General features: G+C 46.8%; 1 protein-coding gene across 3 annotated transcripts in view; it reads right to left on the reverse strand.

Moving 5' to 3' along the window:
• LOC133013702 (nectin-2-like) overlaps nucleotides 1–21,108 on the reverse strand; it is an 81,431-nt gene that overhangs the window by 30,959 nt on the left and 29,364 nt on the right. For 2 of the 3 annotated variants that reach the window (XM_061080735.1, XM_061080734.1), the window contains exons 2-6: nucleotides 19,028–19,137; nucleotides 17,980–18,229; nucleotides 16,825–17,118; nucleotides 16,594–16,711; nucleotides 15,666–15,814 (exon numbers count right to left, since the gene is read on the reverse strand). In XM_061080735.1, coding sequence (XP_060936718.1) covers nucleotides 15,666–15,814; nucleotides 16,594–16,711; nucleotides 16,825–17,118; nucleotides 17,980–18,229; nucleotides 19,028–19,137 — 921 coding nt within the window. Of the gene's footprint in view, nucleotides 1–4,984; nucleotides 6,985–15,665; nucleotides 15,815–16,593; nucleotides 16,712–16,824; nucleotides 17,119–17,979; nucleotides 18,230–19,027; nucleotides 19,138–21,108 lie in introns of those variants that run through there. The other variant, XM_061080733.1, reaches the window with a different exon arrangement.

Consider the following 21,108-nt stretch of genomic DNA (forward strand, 5'->3'; position numbering starts at 1 on the left):
CCATTCATCACTCACTCTGGGATTTATTAGTCAGGCCTGGAGCTGGAAGGTGAGAGGTTAAATGAGGAGCGGTGCGTTAGCAGTTATCAGCATAGAGACGAGAGTGGGTGTCTCTAACCCCCAACACACACACACATACCCACACACACACGTTTAAGTCAACACTGTGCCAGAGCATTGCTGCCGGAGCTGAAGTTCAATATATAGCTATACAAAATACATATATGTAGACAGTACACACACACAAGCACACACACTAATCTGAGAACACTCCCTGAATCCATGGTCACTTTCACACTTGCAAACATTCTATAGCGAGCAGATCTGTACGAACCCAGAGCAGGACTCAGCGGGTGTCTAAACACATGAACATACTTCTTCAGCACACTGCATAAACAGAGAACACGCTCATGTGCTCACTCTCTGTCAAATACGCCAAGCACACACACAGAGCTTAGAATAAACAGGGCCACTACCAGCTAGCCGTCTTGCCCAGGGGCACTGCACCATGTCTCATCACTGTAAGCTAATGTTCAACACAGTGGTGCTGCTCGCCGTAGCTGCTGTCACTTTGGCTTCATATCCAGGTTATTTGCTCGCCGTTCATTTAGACCAGGTTTCTCGTCACGGGGTCACCGCTTATGAGGTGCGTACCTTTTCTCCTGTCTGACAAATGCAGACAGAAATGCAAGTGATGCACAAGCTTTCACCCCCGTCCGCAGCTTAAAAGCATTTTCTGCTGCGCCCGTGTCTTTTACATTCAGCTAGAAAAACCAAAGGAGTCCGTGTGTGTCTGTGTGTAAGTGCTCTCTATCTCGCCAGCCTCCAATCCAAAGCAATTAGAGAGGCCAGATGGTGGGCTGGACTCAGAGTAAATGGCTGTGCATTGACAGAAGAAGCTCGCTACAAAAATGAACTGTGACAAAGAGCAAGGATGACACACACACACGCGCACACACACATGCGCGCACACACACACACACCCACACTGCAATAACCGCCATAAACCGACAGTCAATGTTATGAGGACGTTAACAACACAACTTGATTTTTGTTTTTTGTCGGGGACACAGAGGGCGTTATTGTATGTTGACCAAACACGGCAGGTGCACACACACACACACACACGCATGACCTTGTACATGCACTCACGGGCCACCACATTCATAGATAAACCTGTACACACATGGACAACCCTCACCGTGGCCTTTTGTTAAAATTTGACCAAACCAGTTCGGTTTTGTCACAGTTCAAACAATGCAGCCTTTGAGAGGCGTTCCATTCAGCCAGTTTCAGCTGGGCCTGCACATTCCCCAACTGAAAACACAAACTGCCTCCCTGCAGGAAAACCACTGAAGCTACAGTGCAACATTCCTCGACTCGGTGCTCTCCTCCCTGCGTCTGTGCAGCATGTTTTTCCCTGAGAGGTGTTCGGGGCCCCGGTGAGAATAATGATTATACATCTCGAAATATGAGTGCATGTGCTCTTCATTATAGTCATGCTAAGGTGAAAAAATCTGAAACACCTGCCCTTTAAACCTCTCCAGCATGCTCCCTCATACACCTGTTACCAAGGCAGCAAGTTTACCGCAGCCAACCAGGATACATATTCAAATCAGAGATACTGGGAGGAGGTGGAGCTACAGCACAACTGTAACCGACAAAATGGCTTCTCATATTTCTGAGCTCAGTTTCCCATAAGCCCGTTATCGCACAGATTTATCAAAAGTGAAACAAGACAAACAGCCCGACCAGGAAATGAGAGTGAGAAGAAAAAAAAGCAGCAGGTTTCTGTGTGCGGAGTGAGAATGATGGGTGACAAGAAACAGAGGCCACTTCATAACCCGATCAATGAATCTATAAATCTAATCAGTGAGAATCGATGACTGGCGCTTCAGTTCAATCCGGCTCCTCAATCATCCAAGATACCCTTAAGTGTTAAAGAGGCAGAGGGAAGACGAGGGGACACAGACACCACACACTGCAACGCTTGGACATTTCAAAACTCAAGAAGTCTTTAATAGCAACCAAATACGAAAAAATATAGAAAGACTTGACACAAAATAGTGACAACAACTGTAATTCGGTCTTTTTAAAAAGAACAAATAATAAATTTAAAATAAAAAAAAGATACAAAAGAGAAAAAACACCTTTTACACAGAGCAGTCAATAATAAAAAGCACATTTTGGGGTAAGACTTTTTTTCGACGTGTGTACATTTCATTTGTATAGAAGAAGCACATTTGCCAGTTTTGGCAGCAATCACAGCGCAGCAGTCATGAATAAAGCACTCAGAAAACATAAATTATAAAGCACTGCAAAATAACAGAAAAGAGGAGAAACTGTAATAGGAGAAAATAAATTCTTCATGCTTGCCGTCACTGAGAAATACACAAACGTGACACCATAAATTAGTAATTTTCCTCTGCTACATATTTATATATTTATACTATGTACACAGGAAGGTTGTATCTTTTTGTTTTCTTTGATAAGTGAGACGGGAAACGTTAAGGCTTTGATTAGTCATCAGATGTGTGGAGCCGAGGAAAAAAGCAACAGAATGTGGCTCTCTGGTTAAAAAAAAGAGATTGGACAGTTTCACATTAACCTTGTGCTAGAACCAAGACCAGTATTGGGAATTTCTCTAAAAGCATTTTGTCTGATAACTTCTACTTGGGTGCAGAGGTTAGTGGCAAGAGTGTGTGTGTGTGTTTGTGTGGAGGTGGTCGCGGTGCCGCAGGTGGCAGTGAGAGAAATTGAAAACAGACTTTGGAGCCGAGTAAGAAGTTGAGGAAATCTAAAATGAATCCTGGAGGAGGAGGAGGAGGTCAGCGCAGTGGCTTATATCTCAGGTGTAGAACAAACGTGGGACGGACAAACTGTTTCCTAAAAAGTCTGTTTCTCTGACAGGAGGAGAGAGGTGTGCATCCCTGAATGTATGTGGCAGCCTTTGTTCTACTTGGTCAATGTTTTGAGAACGGGGTTGGACTATTTGCCGGAATGGTGAGCAGCGGAGCGGGGAACGCATCGAGCTGCAATTCTTTCCACTCTAACAGGACACAGTATATGTCCTGACGGAGCCACTGGGCGAGAAGGGGACAAAAGTTTGTGTGTGACTGTGTGTGACTGTGTGTGTGTAGCTATGCGTGCGTATATGTGTGGGCTTGTGTCAGGAGATGGCAGAGTTGTCAGGTATGAGGTGTCTTCTGCACAGTTTGGCTGTGGGAGTGAGCATAATGAGAGTGACTGAGGGCTTTTCGGTGTGTGGGCGAATGTTTCTCTGCATTCTGCGGATGTGTGTGTACAGTGTGTATGTATATGTACAGTGTGTGGGTGTGCGTGTGTGTGAGTCTTCCAAATGCACAATAATACCCCAGTTTGCCAGGTTTCCGTGGTGACAAAAGGGTGGCTATTCAGGTTACAGCCCCAAGGCAGGGATAGAGATGTCCCAAAGCCCCAGAGCATCAGGAAAACACACACTGACAGCTACACACACACACACACACACACACAGACAAAGCAAACAACATCTCTAGAGTGGTTACAGTCTACCCGATACTGTGTGTATTTCTGTATTGTGCAGGGCATCTGTCAAGGAGAGGGAGAAGCCAATTGTGCAAAAAAAATAAAAAAATAACTGTGCTTGTGTGGAAATGTAGGCAATGCTATCTTGCACATACAAAATATACAAGCATATATTAGTTTAGGCTTCAGGTAAACTAAGCTCAGTCAGTTCAGTGTGTTAAAAACAACCAGACTGCTGAGGTACTCATTAAAAGTTACATTCTGAATGCCCTCTGAGACATGTGGCCTTACGGGTTCTTCATCACCACTTCCACAGCACTGGCAACACCGGCTCCACTGATCTGATATTTACAATTTTCATAAATATCCACATTTTCACAAGAAAAATAAAAATGCTTACATATATAGTACACAGATACCTGACACCAACATGTACAATACAGCAGTTTTGTCCCTTGTCACGATTTTTTTTTCTTATCCCCCCAAAGTATTACCCTCATTATACACTCTTTGTAGTGGTGACACACACAAGTGCAAAAATAAGTAATGCATTTTTATTTTGAGTGGTTGCGACAGATCACCTGTGTTCAGTAAATGTACTGTACCCCAGTTTGACAGGAGCTGCGTTTATGTAGAAACTAAGGCCATTAGACAATAATCCTGTTGAACACACCGGCTTACAATATGCCAGACGGCGCTCAAACACTAAACGCTGTCTCTATTTTTGTCGTCTGCCTCCTAGTCTCCCTCCACCTCTCTAAAGGTTAACAGCCATCACATGGCAAGCGAGGACTGTCCAACTCTGTTCACGTCTGTAGTTCAAGGGTAGAAACAGCCGTGATAAGAAATGCGGGCGAGTGCAGTCATCCTTGCCCTTGGCAATGGGTCACCCTGCGTTTGACCCCATGACCTGCAGCGCACGGCAACCCAGATCTCTGCTGGGCCTCCGCAGAGGTCAGTACAGTCATCTCGACCACTCCTCCCCCCCCCCCCCCCCCCCCCCAATTCCCAGTGGGTTAACGGGGAGTTGATTAGAGATCGAGGGAAAGCGTGATTAGAGGAGCTGCAGTGGAGCCTCTCTCTAAGATTGTCCATCACAGTCACCGAGTGGCAGATACAGTGACGCACGCACGTGTACACGCTGAGCCTCAAAGACGGCGGCGCTCAGCGGCCGCAGCACGATGTTTCTTTGAGGCGTCCTCAGGTGGCTCGTTACAAGGATAAATTAACAGTCAGGGAACAATCAGCCCCGGAGCTGCATCGTAAAAGACGTGTTCGCTGCTTGTTGCCTGTGAGTCAATATGACTCCCAGAGCTTCAGTGTGGACGCAACCTTTTATGTTTCCCGATCAATTTGCTACACTTAACAACATCCGCTAATGGAAAGAAATATTACACGACCTCATTGAAAATCTATCGTAGCTGACGCGCTCACACGTTGAAGGGGGGGGGGGGGGGGGGGGTTGGGTTATAACGACTCCTCTTATAGGAGGAGGGGGTAAGAGTCTGTGCGGTGGAGTGAACACGGTCACTCCAGGTGGATTTGTCAGTCCTGGCATGTCAGGGCAGGCTGGGCAGGGATAGAGTAAGTGGGCCGTTTGACACATCAGGAGCAGTAAAATACTCCCCTGGTCTCCGTGGCCCTGACCTCGACACTGCCCCGGATAAATCAGATACTCCCCATAAACACCGGGAGAGAGGGGTGAAGAGAGGGAGCGATGGAGGGACGAGAGAGAGATAGAGGTGGGAGGAGGGTGCAATCACCACGTCATAAACGATAAGTGGTGGCAATCTGTTGGTCCCGGCTAAGCGAGCGACTTCACGGCTCATTACCAATCAAGCCCCTCCTGTCGGGAGCGCTCCGAAGAGACGGGGACGAGGAGGACGAGAAAAAGAAGAGACGCGCTCCTCTCTAGTCCTCTTGCATCCCTCTCTCCATCCCTTGACCCTGTCACATTGGCTACGTCTCACTCCCTCATCTCTGGTTTTCCATCTTTTACCTCCAGGCACAGCTCAAAAGTTTGCATTTGAATACCTTGTTAAGAACACGGTTCCACCTCTGCAAACTCACTTTGTTTAAATCAGCAGCCACTGCATTTCTGCAGCAAATAAGGGTCAAATATTATTTTTTAAAATGTGTGATTCAAGTGTCTTCTGTGATGGATGGTTTGCCGTTGTTTTTATTTCTTTTTTTTAAGTTTGAGAGGAAGGCGGAGAGAGAGAGAGTGGAAAGGACAACTCGCCAGCAGACGTGAGAAACACATTGTTTTCTTCTCTAAAATCACTTGATGGTTACTGTCTAAAACCTTTAGATGTTCTTCCCACAAACCCATCACTAGCTACTAACTACCGACCAGCTGTCAGAGCACAACGCATTACCAAAACAAAAGGTTTCCCACAGGAGGACTGGGAATAGCAAAACTGAAGTGCTTGACAACCCCTTCTAAGGTTTTGGTGAACATAAGAGTGAATATGCATGTGCGATGCCTCCTCTATAGCAAAGCTTGTATCATGAGTCCATTATTTTCCTCCTACACTATAGTTTCACTCCTTGAGTCTGTCGAGGGTCCTTGTCAGTGTCCCAGTGAGAGCGATGAGCAGAGGTGGTGGGAGACAGGTTGTTTCTTTTCTGTTTGATTTTCTGCTCTCAGGGACCAGACGTCAGCAACACTCCTTTTTACAACATCCACCCCCACCCCTCCCCTCCTGTTCATTCAGTTCGTTCTGGGGCTACGCTGTGATTAATAACAAGATATATTTAAAATCAATTTTCAAAAAATAAAAGTGGAATCATTTTCTCGTTTCTATCAGACAGGAATCCTGAAACCACGAAATCTTCGGGAGGGATCCTCCATCACTCTTTTTTTCTCCTTTTTCCGTCTCCTCCTCCTCCTCCTCCTCCTCTATACGTAAACTGCAGTCCGTGAGATGACGGAGCCATCCCGCTGGGACTCCATGTCGTCATCCATGTAAGCTCCGATAATATCGTCCTGGTCGTTGGGTGGGCGGAGCTGAAGGATGGGCGCCCCTCCAGTGAAGTTGTCATACCTCTCCTCGTCCTCCAGCTCGTCAAACTTCCTCCTCTCCGCGTCATCTAATTCTTGGCTCAACAGGATGTCTTGGGCGGTGGGGGTCGTGAGAGGCTGGTGGTGGTTGTTCTTCTCTCCCAGGGCCTGGTGGGAGGAGCTCTCGTTGTAAACATAGATGGGCCCGTTGTTGTTCCCGCCCCCCACGCCGCCGGTGCCCGCACCTCCGCTCGTGCCGTTCTTGCTCGCCTTCTTGCCTCCGCCAAATATGCGCGTCTTCATGTCACCGCCGCCGTTGGCCCGGTAGCCCTGCTGCTGCCTGCGGCTACGGGTGACGAGCACGGCAATGAGAGCGGCGACCAAAAGGAGGGCCAGCAGGGAGCCAATCACAGCTCCCGCCACCACGCCGACGTTGGATGGGTTCACTGTGGGCTCTGTAGGAGGGAGGACAGGCGGGGGGGGGGGGGAGAAAAGGGGAAGAAAAGGAATATGGTTGAGAGAGGGTTGGAAAAAAAAGAGCACAGTGTGAAACACAGAGAGAGGGCAAAGGAGAATAAGAGACAGAGCATAAAAAGGTGAGACAGGAAACGGAAAAACGACAAAGGGGAAGAGGAACAAGGAGAGAAAGCAGGGGTGGGGTGATGTCAGTGGTGCTGGATCTGAGCTGTACTCAGTCAAGTGTGTAGAAGTGTTGAGGTGTCAGTACAGTCAAGTGTGTGGGTATACGTGTGTGTGTGTGTGTGTGTGTGTGTGTGTGTGTGTGTGTGTGTGTGTGTGTGTGTGTGTGTGTTTGCTGAGCGTCCTGCTACACTGACATTTCCTCCTCTTCCCTCAGAGCTGCTCCTGTCCCCATTCCCACAACAACGTCTCGGCCACGTTGCCCCTCGTGTTGTCCTTGAACAGCGAGGGTCTGTCAAAGGGATCAGCCACAAATCACACTGTAGGGTCCGGGGTGGGGGGGGGGGGGGGGGGGACGCGCACACACACACAATTTTCTGAAGGAGCAGTAAATGTCGTGCGCAAGGCAGAACAGGTGGAGGCCATGCAGGGGAGGGCGGTAATGATGGATTGAGGAAGGGAGGGTGGAAATTGGATGAAGAACGTGAGGAGGAGGAGGAAGAGGAAGAGGAAGAGGAGGAGGAGGAGGAGGAGGAGGAGGAGGAGGAGGAGGAGGAGGAGGAGGAGGAGGAGGAGGAGGAGGAGGAGGAGGAGGAGGAGGAGGAGGAGGAGGAGGAGGAGGAGGAGGAGGAGGAGATGGTTGCGGGTTGAGTGAGTGACAAAGTGACACAGCGGAATGACAACTCCTCCTGGAAGCCATGAACAAAGAGCAGGAGGACAGTTTTCTCCGCTCCTGTCAACCACAGGCGCTGCTCGAGTGCACGTCAGTCCTACACGTGTGACCATTTTTTTTACTCCGGTGAACACCCAATATAAAAGAAGCCATTTAAGTTCGTTTTTAAAATCACACAAAGGCTTTGTTACAGTGCAAATTGGCTGAGGAGCGTGTGAATACAATCAGGGCTCCGCCATTCGACACACAGGGTTTCTGGTGGTGTCTGTGGGTTAAAAAAAAAACTCCAGGGAGAAGTAGTAGTGTCTAAATCAGGCTTGTGAAGACATCCCATATGACTTGTCAGGCATATAGGGCTTTCTCTGAACTCGCACTTCCCGTTCCCTCGACATCCCTCTGGAGCGATATTAGAGCAGCATTTCAACGCAGGCATTTGGCCAGCAAGAGAGACGAATGCCTTTGTAGACAAGATAACCCACAGTTCAGATTAAGGCTTGGTAGTGTTTCAGTACTTAAATTAAAGTTTTCCCTTTTTTTTTAACTATAAAGAAAACAGCTATGATTTTGTACTAAAGCATTTTTCTTCTATATGTCAAAACGAGTGCAGTGCAGTGTTTCTTTGGCCCGTGGTGAATCTGGTTGCAGTTTCTTTCTGAAACCGCCACAGCGAGTAAAGAGCTGCTGCAGGAATCAGTCCACAGAACCCTGAAGCTGCTCCGCCGCCGCTGCACAAAGATCTGTTCGACCGGAGCACCCCCGACCTGGAGAATCAGCCGTTGTTGCCGTTGTCGTGAACGTACGATTGTGATTGACGTGGTTGAGTCCCAGCGCTCTGCTGGTTGTCTGTTTATTCAAAGTTTATTCATGTTGTAATATTGATACGTCGATCGAAGTCCAAATCGCACCAAATTTGACACTGCACTTCCTTGTGTCCTTAAAAAAATACACAGTGTGAACCCAATAGGATGAACAGTTCTCCAGATTTGCTGATATATCTGGAATTAGTCGAAAGAAAAACATCTCAAATTAATACTTTTAGTTTGCAGCAATAGAGAACGTTGCATTAAAACATAAAACGACAGTCCAAAAGTCAAGTCAGCTAACTTATACATCTGATCAAAATGACGAGAGGCACAGTAATAATCTAAAGAAAACACTTAGGGGCTGTCGGTCCATTGCAGCTTTCACTCTGCCCAGCTAATACAGAGCTCCTGAGTGAAGCCACTAGAAAAATGCAGCGTTGCTACTTTGCAAAGGTTTCTCAGGGGCAGGAGTTCAGGGCTCTAAGTGCTTTCTGGGACTCGGAGAACTCCCCACAGACGGACCCTGTGACCGTTCCACCCGTGTGGTCATCATCTATAACTCAGCGGCCAGGGAGCACGGCTCCAACACTGCCGGAGTCGAGGGTCGACTCCACCCAGACTCGCTTTCACTGTGATGTGACGCACCTTGAATAAATATGTACACCAAGGAAATAAGTCAAGGTAGATTAGGTATAATAACTAAAAGGGAGGGAGCACTTTATAACAGCTTAGACTTTATTCCATCAACTGTTTCTGTAATAATGTGTCTCTATCACAGAATAATTTAGCAGAGGGGAAATTTGATGCAAGAATGAATATTCCCACTTTAACAGGGTTCAACTCATTAAAGTTTGGGCCTGTATGTATTCATATATTTTAGTTTTTTATGTAATGGTATTAATTCTTCTTTTCGTATTAATTTCGGGATATATGGATGACCCAGAAGCAAGAAATAAAAGTCAATCCCTGACTGAAGAAGATTTTTGGAAAAACATATTCATTAAAGTTTGGTTTTTTACCTCAGTGTTCCTCCTCACTTCGGGCTCGAGCTAGACAATGAGACCAAAGAAGCTGCAGTGGTGAGCAAATAAGTTTTTAATTTTAGTCCATGGTTGAAAGTGATCAAGGACCCTTAGCTAAGCTGAACATCCAGCTTTCCTTTCCCCTCTCTGCACCTCCAGGAGCTGCTGCAGAGGATTAACCAGTCGGCGCTGCGTTGGAAATCCCTGCCTAAATTTGAAAGTGGCGATACAGCCCGGTGTTATTGTCATTCCCATTTAAAATCCAGCAGAAGCCAGCCCCTCTTGTTAAATGCACAGAGAGCTGACAGAATTACTCTTGTAACACAGATTCTTGTCAAGAGAGAAAATGGCAGTCTACTGCTGTCTACACCTGTGCTCCGCTCTTCTCTTTATTTCTGCCTCTCTTCTCCTCCACTACCCCTTTCTCCATCTCTGCTGCCACTTCACCAGCTGTCTGCTGCACACACTCCGTCTACTCCAAATCCATTTTCCTTGCCATTTGTATTTCTGTCATATGTTACTTCTCCCTGCTCTCCTCCTCCTTCTCCTCGCTTCACTTTCAACATATGCCTGGGGAAAAGATGTATAATTTCATGTGGGTACATTTCCCTCTTTCTTTCAATTTCTACAGCCGGCCTCCCAGGACACTCTCTCTCTCTCCCCCAAGCAGCGCTAATCACCACTGTTCACACACATGAGAGCCAGAGCCAACCCTCAGTGTCCACTTGTAACAGGAACACAAGAAATGCATTATCACCTCGGGCAGCGCGGAGCTCTGGCTCATGCAACGTGCCAACAATCGCTCTGCAAACTTCAGAGACGGATGATGCTCCGCCATTGTCATCGCATCAAAGGGAATTACACTGAAAATTAAATGCAAATTCTCCCTTAATTCCACCCAATTATTTTTAATGCGTCGTTCCAGTCTGTTCTTAAGGGTCTCAGAGTCTTTGCTGGTGAATCCGTTTGCGAATGATATTTCATGTTTCATTCTACCCTTCTGGAGACAACACTTAAAGATTCAAGAGCGAGATGTAAAGGAGACACCCCTGGCTCCCAGCACGGGGGCCCACTACAAACCCAGACACATCCTCAACAAAGCACCAGTGGAATTTGTTTGAGTGGGTGAAAAAAGGACATCCCATAAACACAGGCTGGTGGATGAGCCAGCAGAAAAAGCTTCAATATGCATGCTGTGTGGATAACTGGGGGAAAAGAAAAACAAACATGTATAACTACACACAAACAAACACACACACACACACACTCACCCACCCCTCCCCTACCCAAAAACACCCAGACCATACTGTGGAAGCCATAAAAGAAAAAGCATGTTTCTTATGAAGTCACATCCTGCATAACCGTAAGCTCCAAATGACCGCAAGTAATGGGGGAGATGGGGCAGAAGTAACATGTACTGCAGCCTCCCAAAAAACACATGCATGTCACACACACACACACACACACACACACACACACACACACACACACACACACACACACACACACACACACACACACACACACACACACACACACACACACACACACACACACACACACACACACACACACACACACACACACACACACACACACACACACACACGGTCATCAGTAGTCTGACGCTGGGTTAGGCTGCACCTAGAGCGTAGCTTAGTAGTATTCTGTGTCAGCATGTTAAGTTATTGAACAAAGCTATGTGTATGTGTGCGCTTGTGTGTGTGTGTGTGTGTGTGTGTTTGTGTGTGTGTGTGTGTGTGTGTGTGTGTGTGTTAATGAGGGGTGGGCAGGGGGCCCAGTTGTAGGCTGGAGGGAGACTTGGCTCCATCAGACCTGTTCTCTGGCAGTTTTCGCATGGCCGGAGACACACACTGACTGACACAGACAGATGCAGGCACACACACAGAAACGCATGCACACACTTACGCCCAAAACCCAGTGGAGCAAAGGGTCAGAGCCCCTTGCCCTGTAACTGCTCTCCTTGGATGAGTCTTAAAATGGGAGAGAATGCACCGAATTGAGAGAAAATCTATTTTCCGTTGAGCTGAACAGCCCTTCAGACCATGTGGGGGATTCAATTGGGGGTATTTAATGTTTCCGAGGTTCAGCTGAGGAACGATGTGAAGGAAAACAAGCCAGAAGATGGAGGGAATCTGGGTTGGCCACACAAGAACCCCACCGTCAGGAATGGAGGGATGGACGGAGGGATGGAGACTACTAAGCAGTGATTAAGAAAGAGCTACTGGTATTTAAGAGTTGAGCTTAGAGCGAGAGAGAGAGAGAGAGAGAGAGAAAGAGAGAGGGGGGAGATAGCATGGGTCGGAGAGGGGAGAGAGGGAGAATGCTTGGGGCAGGAGTCTCTACTCTGAGCAGGGAGATCAGCGGCAGACTTGCGGAGTCTGAAAGACAACCTGGGAGAGATAAGGAGGATGAGGAGAGAGCATATGATAACTGAGAGGACGAGAGATGCAACGGAAAGAGCAAGCTGCAGCGAGAAGAGATAGAGGGAGATAAATCGAAGGGAAGAGAAGGGGGGAGCAGGTTAGGATACATTTGTGTGTGACTAAGCAGCAGGATCGAAGATGAGAGGAGGAGAGGCAAGGAGAGGAGAGGACATCCATCTCCCTCTCTCTGCCTCCCGGTGCCCGGGACAAGACTGAGGGCAGAGGACACTGGCAAACACACACACTAGGGCGTAGATTTGTGTGTGTCATGCAGCTGTGGGGTAGAGGGGAGTGGGGGACCTGCTATGGAGCAGGTGCTGGCCATTTCACGCCTGTCGGCCCTTCTTAGCCCTGTTTGTCTACACGCATTCGCATTAGCTTCCATCTGGAGTCATTCCACATCTTTCTCTCGCTCCGTTTCGACGATTACGCTCTCTTTCGATTCTGTTAAACCTAAACTGACTCACTCTCTCGCTTTACGTACTCTCCATCTTCTACTAACACTCGCCGGTTGCCTTGCTCACCTCTTAACTGCCTGCGAATTTAGCTCACGTCTTATCCTCCCCCTCTGCCTGTGAGTAAGAGAGGAGTGGGAAGGAGGGAAGAGGTGGTCGGCTGCAAGAGAACAAGACCAGATGGAGGAGGGCGATGACAAGACCAAGGAAACTGTGGGAAGTTGAACGCAGGAAGAAGGACCAGAAGAAGAGGAGAAAGGGAAAAAAAACAAAAAGGAGAAAGTGGGACGAAGAATGGGAGAGGAGGGGAAATGTAAAGACAGAGTGAGAGAGGAAGGGAGGGTGGAGTGAGCAGAGACGCAGCCAGGAGCTGAAGCAGCAATGGGTGACTGATCCGCTCTGAGAGGCTTGGAGACAGACGGACACACACGCTAGGCTGAGAGATAGTGGAGGCCAGTAGTAGTGGAGATAGGAGGCAATGGCACAAGATACCCATGGGAGTTTTTTAAATGCCGTCAGCATCCGCTCTCTCCCTCCATCCCTCACTCGCGGCTTTGCTCCCTCCTTTCTCTCGAGTGAGAAGACATGCTGGCACCAACTTATCCTGGTGCACGTTCGCTGGCTTTTTGTCTAAAAGCAGCCGCCTCCATCCCCTTCCCTCTGCTCCCTGGATCTTCCCTGCTTGTTGCTTGTAATACGCAGCAGGGGGTGGTGGCATCTTTTGTGCTAAAGAAGCCAGCCACGCTACTTTGCAGCGGTGCACAGTGGCCCCAGAGGAGTGGTGACGCACGCTGTGGCACCATGAGGAGCCAAGGGACTTGAAAAGAGACGGGAAAAAGGAGGAAAAAAAACTGGGGAAAAAGGAGGGACTGAGCAAGAGGACAAGAAAAAAAGGGATGAAAATTAGGGCAAGGAGGAGCTGAGTGGCTCTTAAAATGTAGCCACCAGAGATATGCACTTTTCCCCATGATGGGCGGGGTTTGCCCCAAGTCAGCAGGAAATAACTTTTCTGAAGTAAGAAAAGTGGAAGGGGAATGTATTTTGGATGGAATGCAGGAGTGAACCCTGTTGACCAGGACAGCTTCAACTATATGCAAGACAGAGTATCTCCAATCCTGGATAGTTTCACTCAATAGAGCCTTTCCCAAATCTGGCATTTGTCTGCCAAGGAAATGGATTTAATGGTTTCACTCCTGGTAAACACAGGTTTAAATTGGCTCGATAATTAGCAATAGAAATGCAACACCGAGTGAACCTACTGAGACAACGAAATGAGATTGACTCAGTGCACATGACGTTGGAATGCAAACTCCTCTAGTGGCAATGGGAATGAGTCTATCGCCTTTTTTTAGCGGGTTCACCCACGTAATAAATAACCTGCACATAGCTTCTAACTTTATGGAAAATAGATACAAGACATAAACACACGTCACACACACCCACACACACAGTGCCTCAGCGCAGGTCTACTCTCGGATGAACCCAAGGCAGCACTTACATCCACTTGATTTTTAAGTCAGTGTCGTGAGTAAAACACATCGCTGACTGATTGCAGACTTATCTTCAAGACATTGACTCTAATGAACACTGCTCATTTCTTTGCTTTCGTCTCTGCTGTCATTAGTGATGGCCAAGGATTCTGCTGAGAAGCTGCTCAGTCGCTGTTTTTGATCATGACTTGAGGGGGGAGCGAACTGCTCTCTCACTCGTTTTAGAAACAAGGGAGAGAAGCAAAAAGGAGCGAGAAGGATCTTCTCTCACGATGTGAACTACGACTAGAAACTTGGCTTTGTAAAAAGCCATATGATGTAAGAAAAGAGGATAGACAGACCTTGGGTACTGCCGAGCCATAGAAACTTTGATAATACAGTGCTATTGAGTGCATGTGAAAACACAAAGAAAAGAAACGACATGCATTCTTAATACGACTCAGAGAAAGTCAGATGAAAAGTTGAAGGGGAAAATTCAAAAAGGGCAGAAGTGCACACGCTTACACACTTACTCTCACTGACAGATATACGCACACAACACCATGTGGACAGAGCAGCTGGACCCTCTAGCCCTAAACTAAACAGTCCCACCACCCAAGACAGTCCTCAGCAGAGTGTGTTTGTGTGTCTGTGTGGGTGTGTGGGTGTGTACGTGTGTGCGATGGAGATCATGTGACATGTGGGGTGGAACAAGGTGCACCCCTGGGGAAAGACATAAGCAGAGCACAGCAGGAAATGTGTAGCATGTGTGATGGAAGTGTACTTGGTTCCACTTCATCAGCACAGAGGATATATGAGTTTTCATATACAACCCAGGTGACAGTTCAGAAGATGAACAAGACCCAAGTGAGCCGCAAGTGTGTTTCTCATTTCACTTCTGAACCGTTCCACGGCTTTACAGACACATTAACTGAGCATAATCTATGCAATTTACAATTCATCTGGACACTTGCAGCTTGTGTGAATTGGACTGTGGTTTGGCTGTAATGCGTTTCGACCACAAGTCACTAGAGATGCTCCGATACCATTGGTTACATACTACGTGTTTCAGCCGATACCGACTACAGATCTGATACCAGTGCAATTAATAAAAATAACAACTTATATAAATGACATACTTTAACAGCTGTAGGCTACTAAGTAGAAGTGGAAGTGATCGTCATCTTGGTATGGCCTGGGTCAGGTTAAACCCCTGGAAACTGAAGACTTTCACACGGTACTCGTCACCATTTTACTTTGACTTTCCACAATATTGCCAAATTGCTGGTATTCTAGCAAGGTCTTGCTATGGTGTTATGTACTAGAAACTATAATGTACTTTAAACCAATATACTTTAATGACCTGGTATTGCGTCGGTAAATAGATTAGCATACTCGCTGATGCCCAACCCAGCATTTTTGGCAGTGACTGAGGTGGATGCTGGTGTTGGTATCAGAACATCTCTACTATTCACCATATCAAAGAAGTCCAGTTACTAATCATTTTTGTGACTGCTACTTTCAATGTGTAGCATTGAAAGTTTATTTCTAAATGTTATGTGACCTCCATCATAAGTTTTGAATAACGTTTTTCTTGTCGTGTGCTTTTTTGTGCCCCCTGGACTCACCTCTGACGTTGGTTGTGACCTGATCCCTCGTGGTTCCAATGCGGTTCTTGACCTCGCAGACAAAAGTGGTGTTGACAGACTCGTCCACCTTGAGCACCTTCAGCTTGTTGTCAGTGATCTGCACCGTGTCTGGCATCACTCCTGACATCCTGCAGCCGCGGGAGTATATTTGCCATGAGGAAGAAGAAAAAGGAGAAAATAAACTGAGAATTGGGTTGTGGTCAGTCTGGCTTCCAGCAGAATGAGAGCTTTTAGACAGAATGGACGTTTACAGAAATGTGATGTATTGTGCTCGGTCATCAAATTCAGTTTCCTCCGTCCTCAAAAGCCAATCCGTTATCACTCAGTTGAGGAAAACACAACGGGGACAGCAGGAAATTCTAAACTGCTGGATCAAGGCCAAAATCGCATCCAGTTAAAGACTAGAACTTTAGAATGGGAGGCATTTTAAAACATGTTTTAGAGGAAAGGATTTTTAACATGGGATGAATATTTCATTTGATGGTCTCGAACTTAGTATGCGCTCAAAATTGAATACCTTTCATTTTTATTCATTGGTTTGACGCACTTTGTAACCTTGTTTAGATGAGTGAAGTTATTATTATTATAATATTATTTTTTCTGCTATGTTAATAGCTAATACTACTGAAAAGGGGGAGACAGAGAGAGAGACTTTGTATTGTATTGCTCATTATGCGTGGGTTAAATCTAAAGTCACAGAGTCCATTATGGGAAATTATACGGCTATCTCCATAATCAGAGCACAGGCAATAATAAAATCTCTGATTACAGCTCTGTGGGCACTTTGGACCTGAGAATGAAGGCCAAGAAAGGAAGGATGGGAGAAAAAGAAACAAGCGAAAGAACGTGGTAAAACGAGAACGAGCAAGAGGAGACAATATAGATTCCAGGAAGAGCGGATACTCACGTCTTCCAGAGCACAGAGATCGGAACGGGGTTTCCGCTAGCTTGGCAGGTGAGCACCACGTTTGTGCGACCCATGTACCAATTATTGTCATAACCCTCGATTGTCACCTGAGGGGGGTCTGAGGGATGGAGAGATGAATGGCAGGAGGGAGGGGAAAAAATGGCAATGAGTTCAATTAGTCACCTCAAGGTTTGAAATAATGACTGCTGGATTGTGTGTGTGGTGTCTTACATTGGACTGCGAGCTTCAACGGGAAGCTCTCTGCTTTAACCTGTGTCCGGTGGACCACGACACAACTGATGTCCTTTCCATTGTCTGCCGCCGTGGGAACCATGACGTACTCGCTGATCATCGTCACCGTGTTGTCTTTGCCGTCTTTCCTCACGGACGTCCCGTTGCCGTTGGCCGTGGTCACCCAGGAGATCTGGGAAGCGGGTAGGCCATCCACGGACTCGCAGCGCGCCACCACCACCGGCTTAGTGCCCACTTCCACTGTGACGATGGAGGCAGAGTTCTGAGGCTTAGCTGATGGACGGATTGATGTGAGGACGGAGGGTGGATGGAGAGACAGAAGGGGACACAGAGTGGCAGAGAGAAGATTAAGGGATGTAGAGATAGATAAAATGGAAATAAGACAGCTGAGGGAAAAGATAATGTGCACCATTATTGATAAACAATTTGAGTCACCAGTCTGGCTAAAGCAAATCCAAAACCTCAATCTCCAAACATCCCGTCATCCCGTCCCCCACCCCCCCCACCCCCTTCTCCATCGTTTCTCTCTCCGCAGCCTAAACTGACAAACAATAATGAGCACCACAGCAAAAAACACCCAAACCCTAAATCTTATTTAACTTTTCCCTCCATCTCTTTAATCTACTCCCTCTCTTTCCCCATTGATAAACTACAGCTGACTGGTCCAGCGCATCTCCATACACAGATTTCGACATCGCTACACGACTCCTGTCAGGCCTCCATCCCCTCCGCTCCATCTCATCCCTCGTACTTCCTCGACTGCCCTCTGCGATACTCGTGTGGGTTCAGAGGAGAGCAGGGAGGACAGAAGCTGACAGCAGGCATGACAAGCAGCCAGATCAATACAGAGCCCGAGGGAAGGCAGGGAGGCATGATGCGTTGGAGGGAGAAGAGAGCGGAGCAGAGGCACTGGTGCCGGGGCCAAGGTTAGACCAACGGTTCCATTGCATTAACAAGAACACAATTGATCTGACAATACCACTTAAAACAGCAATTAAGCCGAGCTGGACATGCTTTTAACCTGCAAACTACCTTTGGGGGAGGGAGAGAATTAGAGAGAGACTGACAGAGAGGGGTAGGCATATGGTTCTTTGCATTTATTCATACAGCATGAAGATTATGTGTGTGACCTACCCAGCATGACCAGATAGGTGATGCCCTGCTCGTTGCCAATTGGGAAGGTGGCATATTCGCAGATGTACCGCCCCTCGTCCGTCATCCTCACTCCGGTGATCTGGATGGAAGGGCTGACCAGTTTCGGGGGGCTGGGTGAGAAGCTGACCCTGCCCTTCATAGGCGACTCGGGGTAGTTGGGATTATGGCTGGGGTGAAACACGGCGATGTTGATCCTCTCGCCCTCCTTCGGCTCGTAGATCCAAGTAACCTGTGGAGCGGAGCAGGCGCAGGGTCAGACGCGTGCAGTGTGGGATTGCATTTATCGTGGGATTAATAAAAGGATAAATGAAAAGCGTTTTGAGACACCCGCTTTTTGCCATGAACTCCACAGGGCAGTGTAAACAGCATTACAATCAAATAAGTGGATCGGGTATGAATATGGATGCGAGTGTTTCAGAGGGAGAGAAGCTCTCTAACTCTCTCTCTCTCTCTCTCTCTCAGCTGCCCTGTGTGGATTTGAGTAGAGTTGTGCACTTCCCACTTCATTGAGATGCAGCTAAGAAGTGTTCCATTACCATATTTAATCCCCTGAAGCAAAATGAAGCTTAGTATTGTTTGTTTGGAGAAATAAAACATTAAGCCCAAATGTGATAAAAACCTATTACTGCCTTAGGATTATTTCGGCGTGCTATGATTTGTTAGATTAAGGTTTAATGTGCAAAATAAACAAAGCACATGGATGTGTGCTATCATTTTATTTCTATTTTGACTCTGGTTTCACACACCTGCAGAATTAGAGCGATGCATAATAGGCAAATACTTTACAAGAAAAGACCCATTTGTTTTGGCAGATATTATATTGTGTGTTTGCTTTAAGGCCTTTTCCCTTCAATTGTGAAAGCAAAATGGAATCCAGAGCAATTTCAGCATATTATTTCATGTCAAGTCAGCAGAGAAAGTGACATTTTTATTGGAATTTCATTCCACAAGCGCCGTTTTAGGTTTGGTATAAAAGAAGAAATAAAATCCGAAGTGAAAAACTGCATCCTGGCTGTGGTAACCTCACCATTGTGAGCTCAATCCCTGTGGTATCAGTGAAGGCACAGCGTAGGTTCACCGTCTGGCCAGGATACGACAACACCTCCGCCTCCACCTTCACTCGCTGACCTGCCGCTCCTAGAGAGAAAAAAGACACAGTCATTAATGTCTCTGGTTTCTTTCATTTACAAACTAAGAGAAGAGACAAGAGAAAGCAGAGCTGAGAAATTGCACTGGAACAAAGCGGGCTGATGATAAATGAGGACAGTGTGGAAGTGTCTGGTACAACAGAGGACAGCATTAGTGAACCCAGGCAAGTAGGCCAGGAGTCTGGTATCTCTCCATGACTGTGCGTGTGTGTGGATGGAGAAGCTGATAGAAAAAAAGAAGGGGATTTGTGCTGGGTAAAAACAACAGAGGGAAGCCAGTTCTTTCTTGCACACAGGTCATAAATCATCAGGATTGGTTATGCTTTTCTGTAGCCTGCCATTTGCTGCGCCAACACATTCCTGTGTAACTGCTAAGAGTCAAAATAAATATGCTTCTTTTGGTGTGTTGTGTCAGTGGGTGTGTGAGAAACATAAAGAGCGAGGGAGATTTAGAACGACAATCTTTCTGTGTGAATGTGTGTTTGTGTGCGTGTGTGTGTGTGTGTGTGCGCGTGTGTGTAGGTGTGTGTAATCCAGCTCTGTGTGAAAATGTAATTACTTGTATGAGTAAGCGTGCATCAGTGTATGGCAGCGAGATGGTCCCGGTTTTAAGTAAGAGTGGATTACCTGTAGAACTTCAAATGTCTGCAGCGGGGACCACATGTGCGAGCGGGTGTTTGTGTGTATGTGTGTGTGTGTGTTCACAATATGTTTACCAGCAGGCTACACACATACACCAGTACCAATGAAACTATTTCCCCTGAAGACAAACAATTACTGGAGGAACTAGTTCCACCAGTTTGTGCTGAGCCAAAGCTGTTTGTGTTGAAACTAATGTGATCCGCAGGGCTGGTGGAACACACACACACACACACACACACACACAAACTAACACACAATTACACACACCCACACGAAACCCATAGGCTAGGAGATAAGAGGAAAGGGCAGCGCTGTCTCTCTTTTGACGAGCAATAAACATCACACCTTCTGTTCTCTGGGGAGATCTGAGATATCAATACGGAGGAAGAAGAGGAATGAGCGAAAGGCTTGAGTGGGCAAGTGGAGGAAAAACAAGCCTTTCCTAGAATAACACCAGTTCTCCCAGGACCAGCCCAATTTACAACCACAAAACAACCCCCTTGTAGCCACAGAGGAACCTCTGGACAACCGCGGAGCAGCCTGTGGGAGCAGCAGAGAGTCTTGTGGGGCTGAACCAGGAACAGCTCACTCACTATCTGTCTTGGACGCTCATAAATTGAGCATACCTCTGCAAATAAACTAAGAACCACATGCTCTCACATATTCATAAACTCATGACGACTTAATTGTCAAGCTCCTGGTTGGTTATGTTTTCGTTTCGTTTGTCTGTCTTTTATTTAGCAGGATTACGCAAAGACTATGGGACCAATTACCATGAAACTTGGTTGGAGGATGTAGTGCGGGTCAGGGAATATCCCATTTAGTTTTGGTGTGGATATGGATGAGGGGGTGGATCAAGGATTTATTTTGCACTTTAACTTTGAAAGATAGGATGTTTTGCCATTATTGTTGATTTCTCAGAAAACAATCTTGATGAAAAAGAAAGTCAAGCACATTTAGGGGACTGATATTTATGAGAGTGTTAAAGCTGCGGATCCATATAAAAATGTGGACATAGTGAATTGAAGGAGACTGTGACGGAGCTAGTCACTCTACTAGTTACCTCTGTCTGTCCACATGAATTCATCTGAAGAAATTACCTTTGGGAATGGGACCTGAATTTAAGTAGAGGGAGAAATAATGGTTTACTAAAACCCTTGAATACGGTTAATGGAAAGTGTCGGCCTGACATGTCATATCACAAAGCAGCACTGAATTTACTCTGCTCCATTTCACTCGTATGCATATGTGTGCAAATTCACACACACAAGCACACATGCACAGCTGTTGCATCCGCACATGATGTGGGGTCAGAGTC

This window comes from Limanda limanda, chromosome 11 (genome assembly GCF_963576545.1).
Source record: "Limanda limanda chromosome 11, fLimLim1.1, whole genome shotgun sequence".
In the NCBI taxonomy this organism is placed as follows: domain Eukaryota; kingdom Metazoa; phylum Chordata; class Actinopteri; order Pleuronectiformes; family Pleuronectidae; genus Limanda; species Limanda limanda.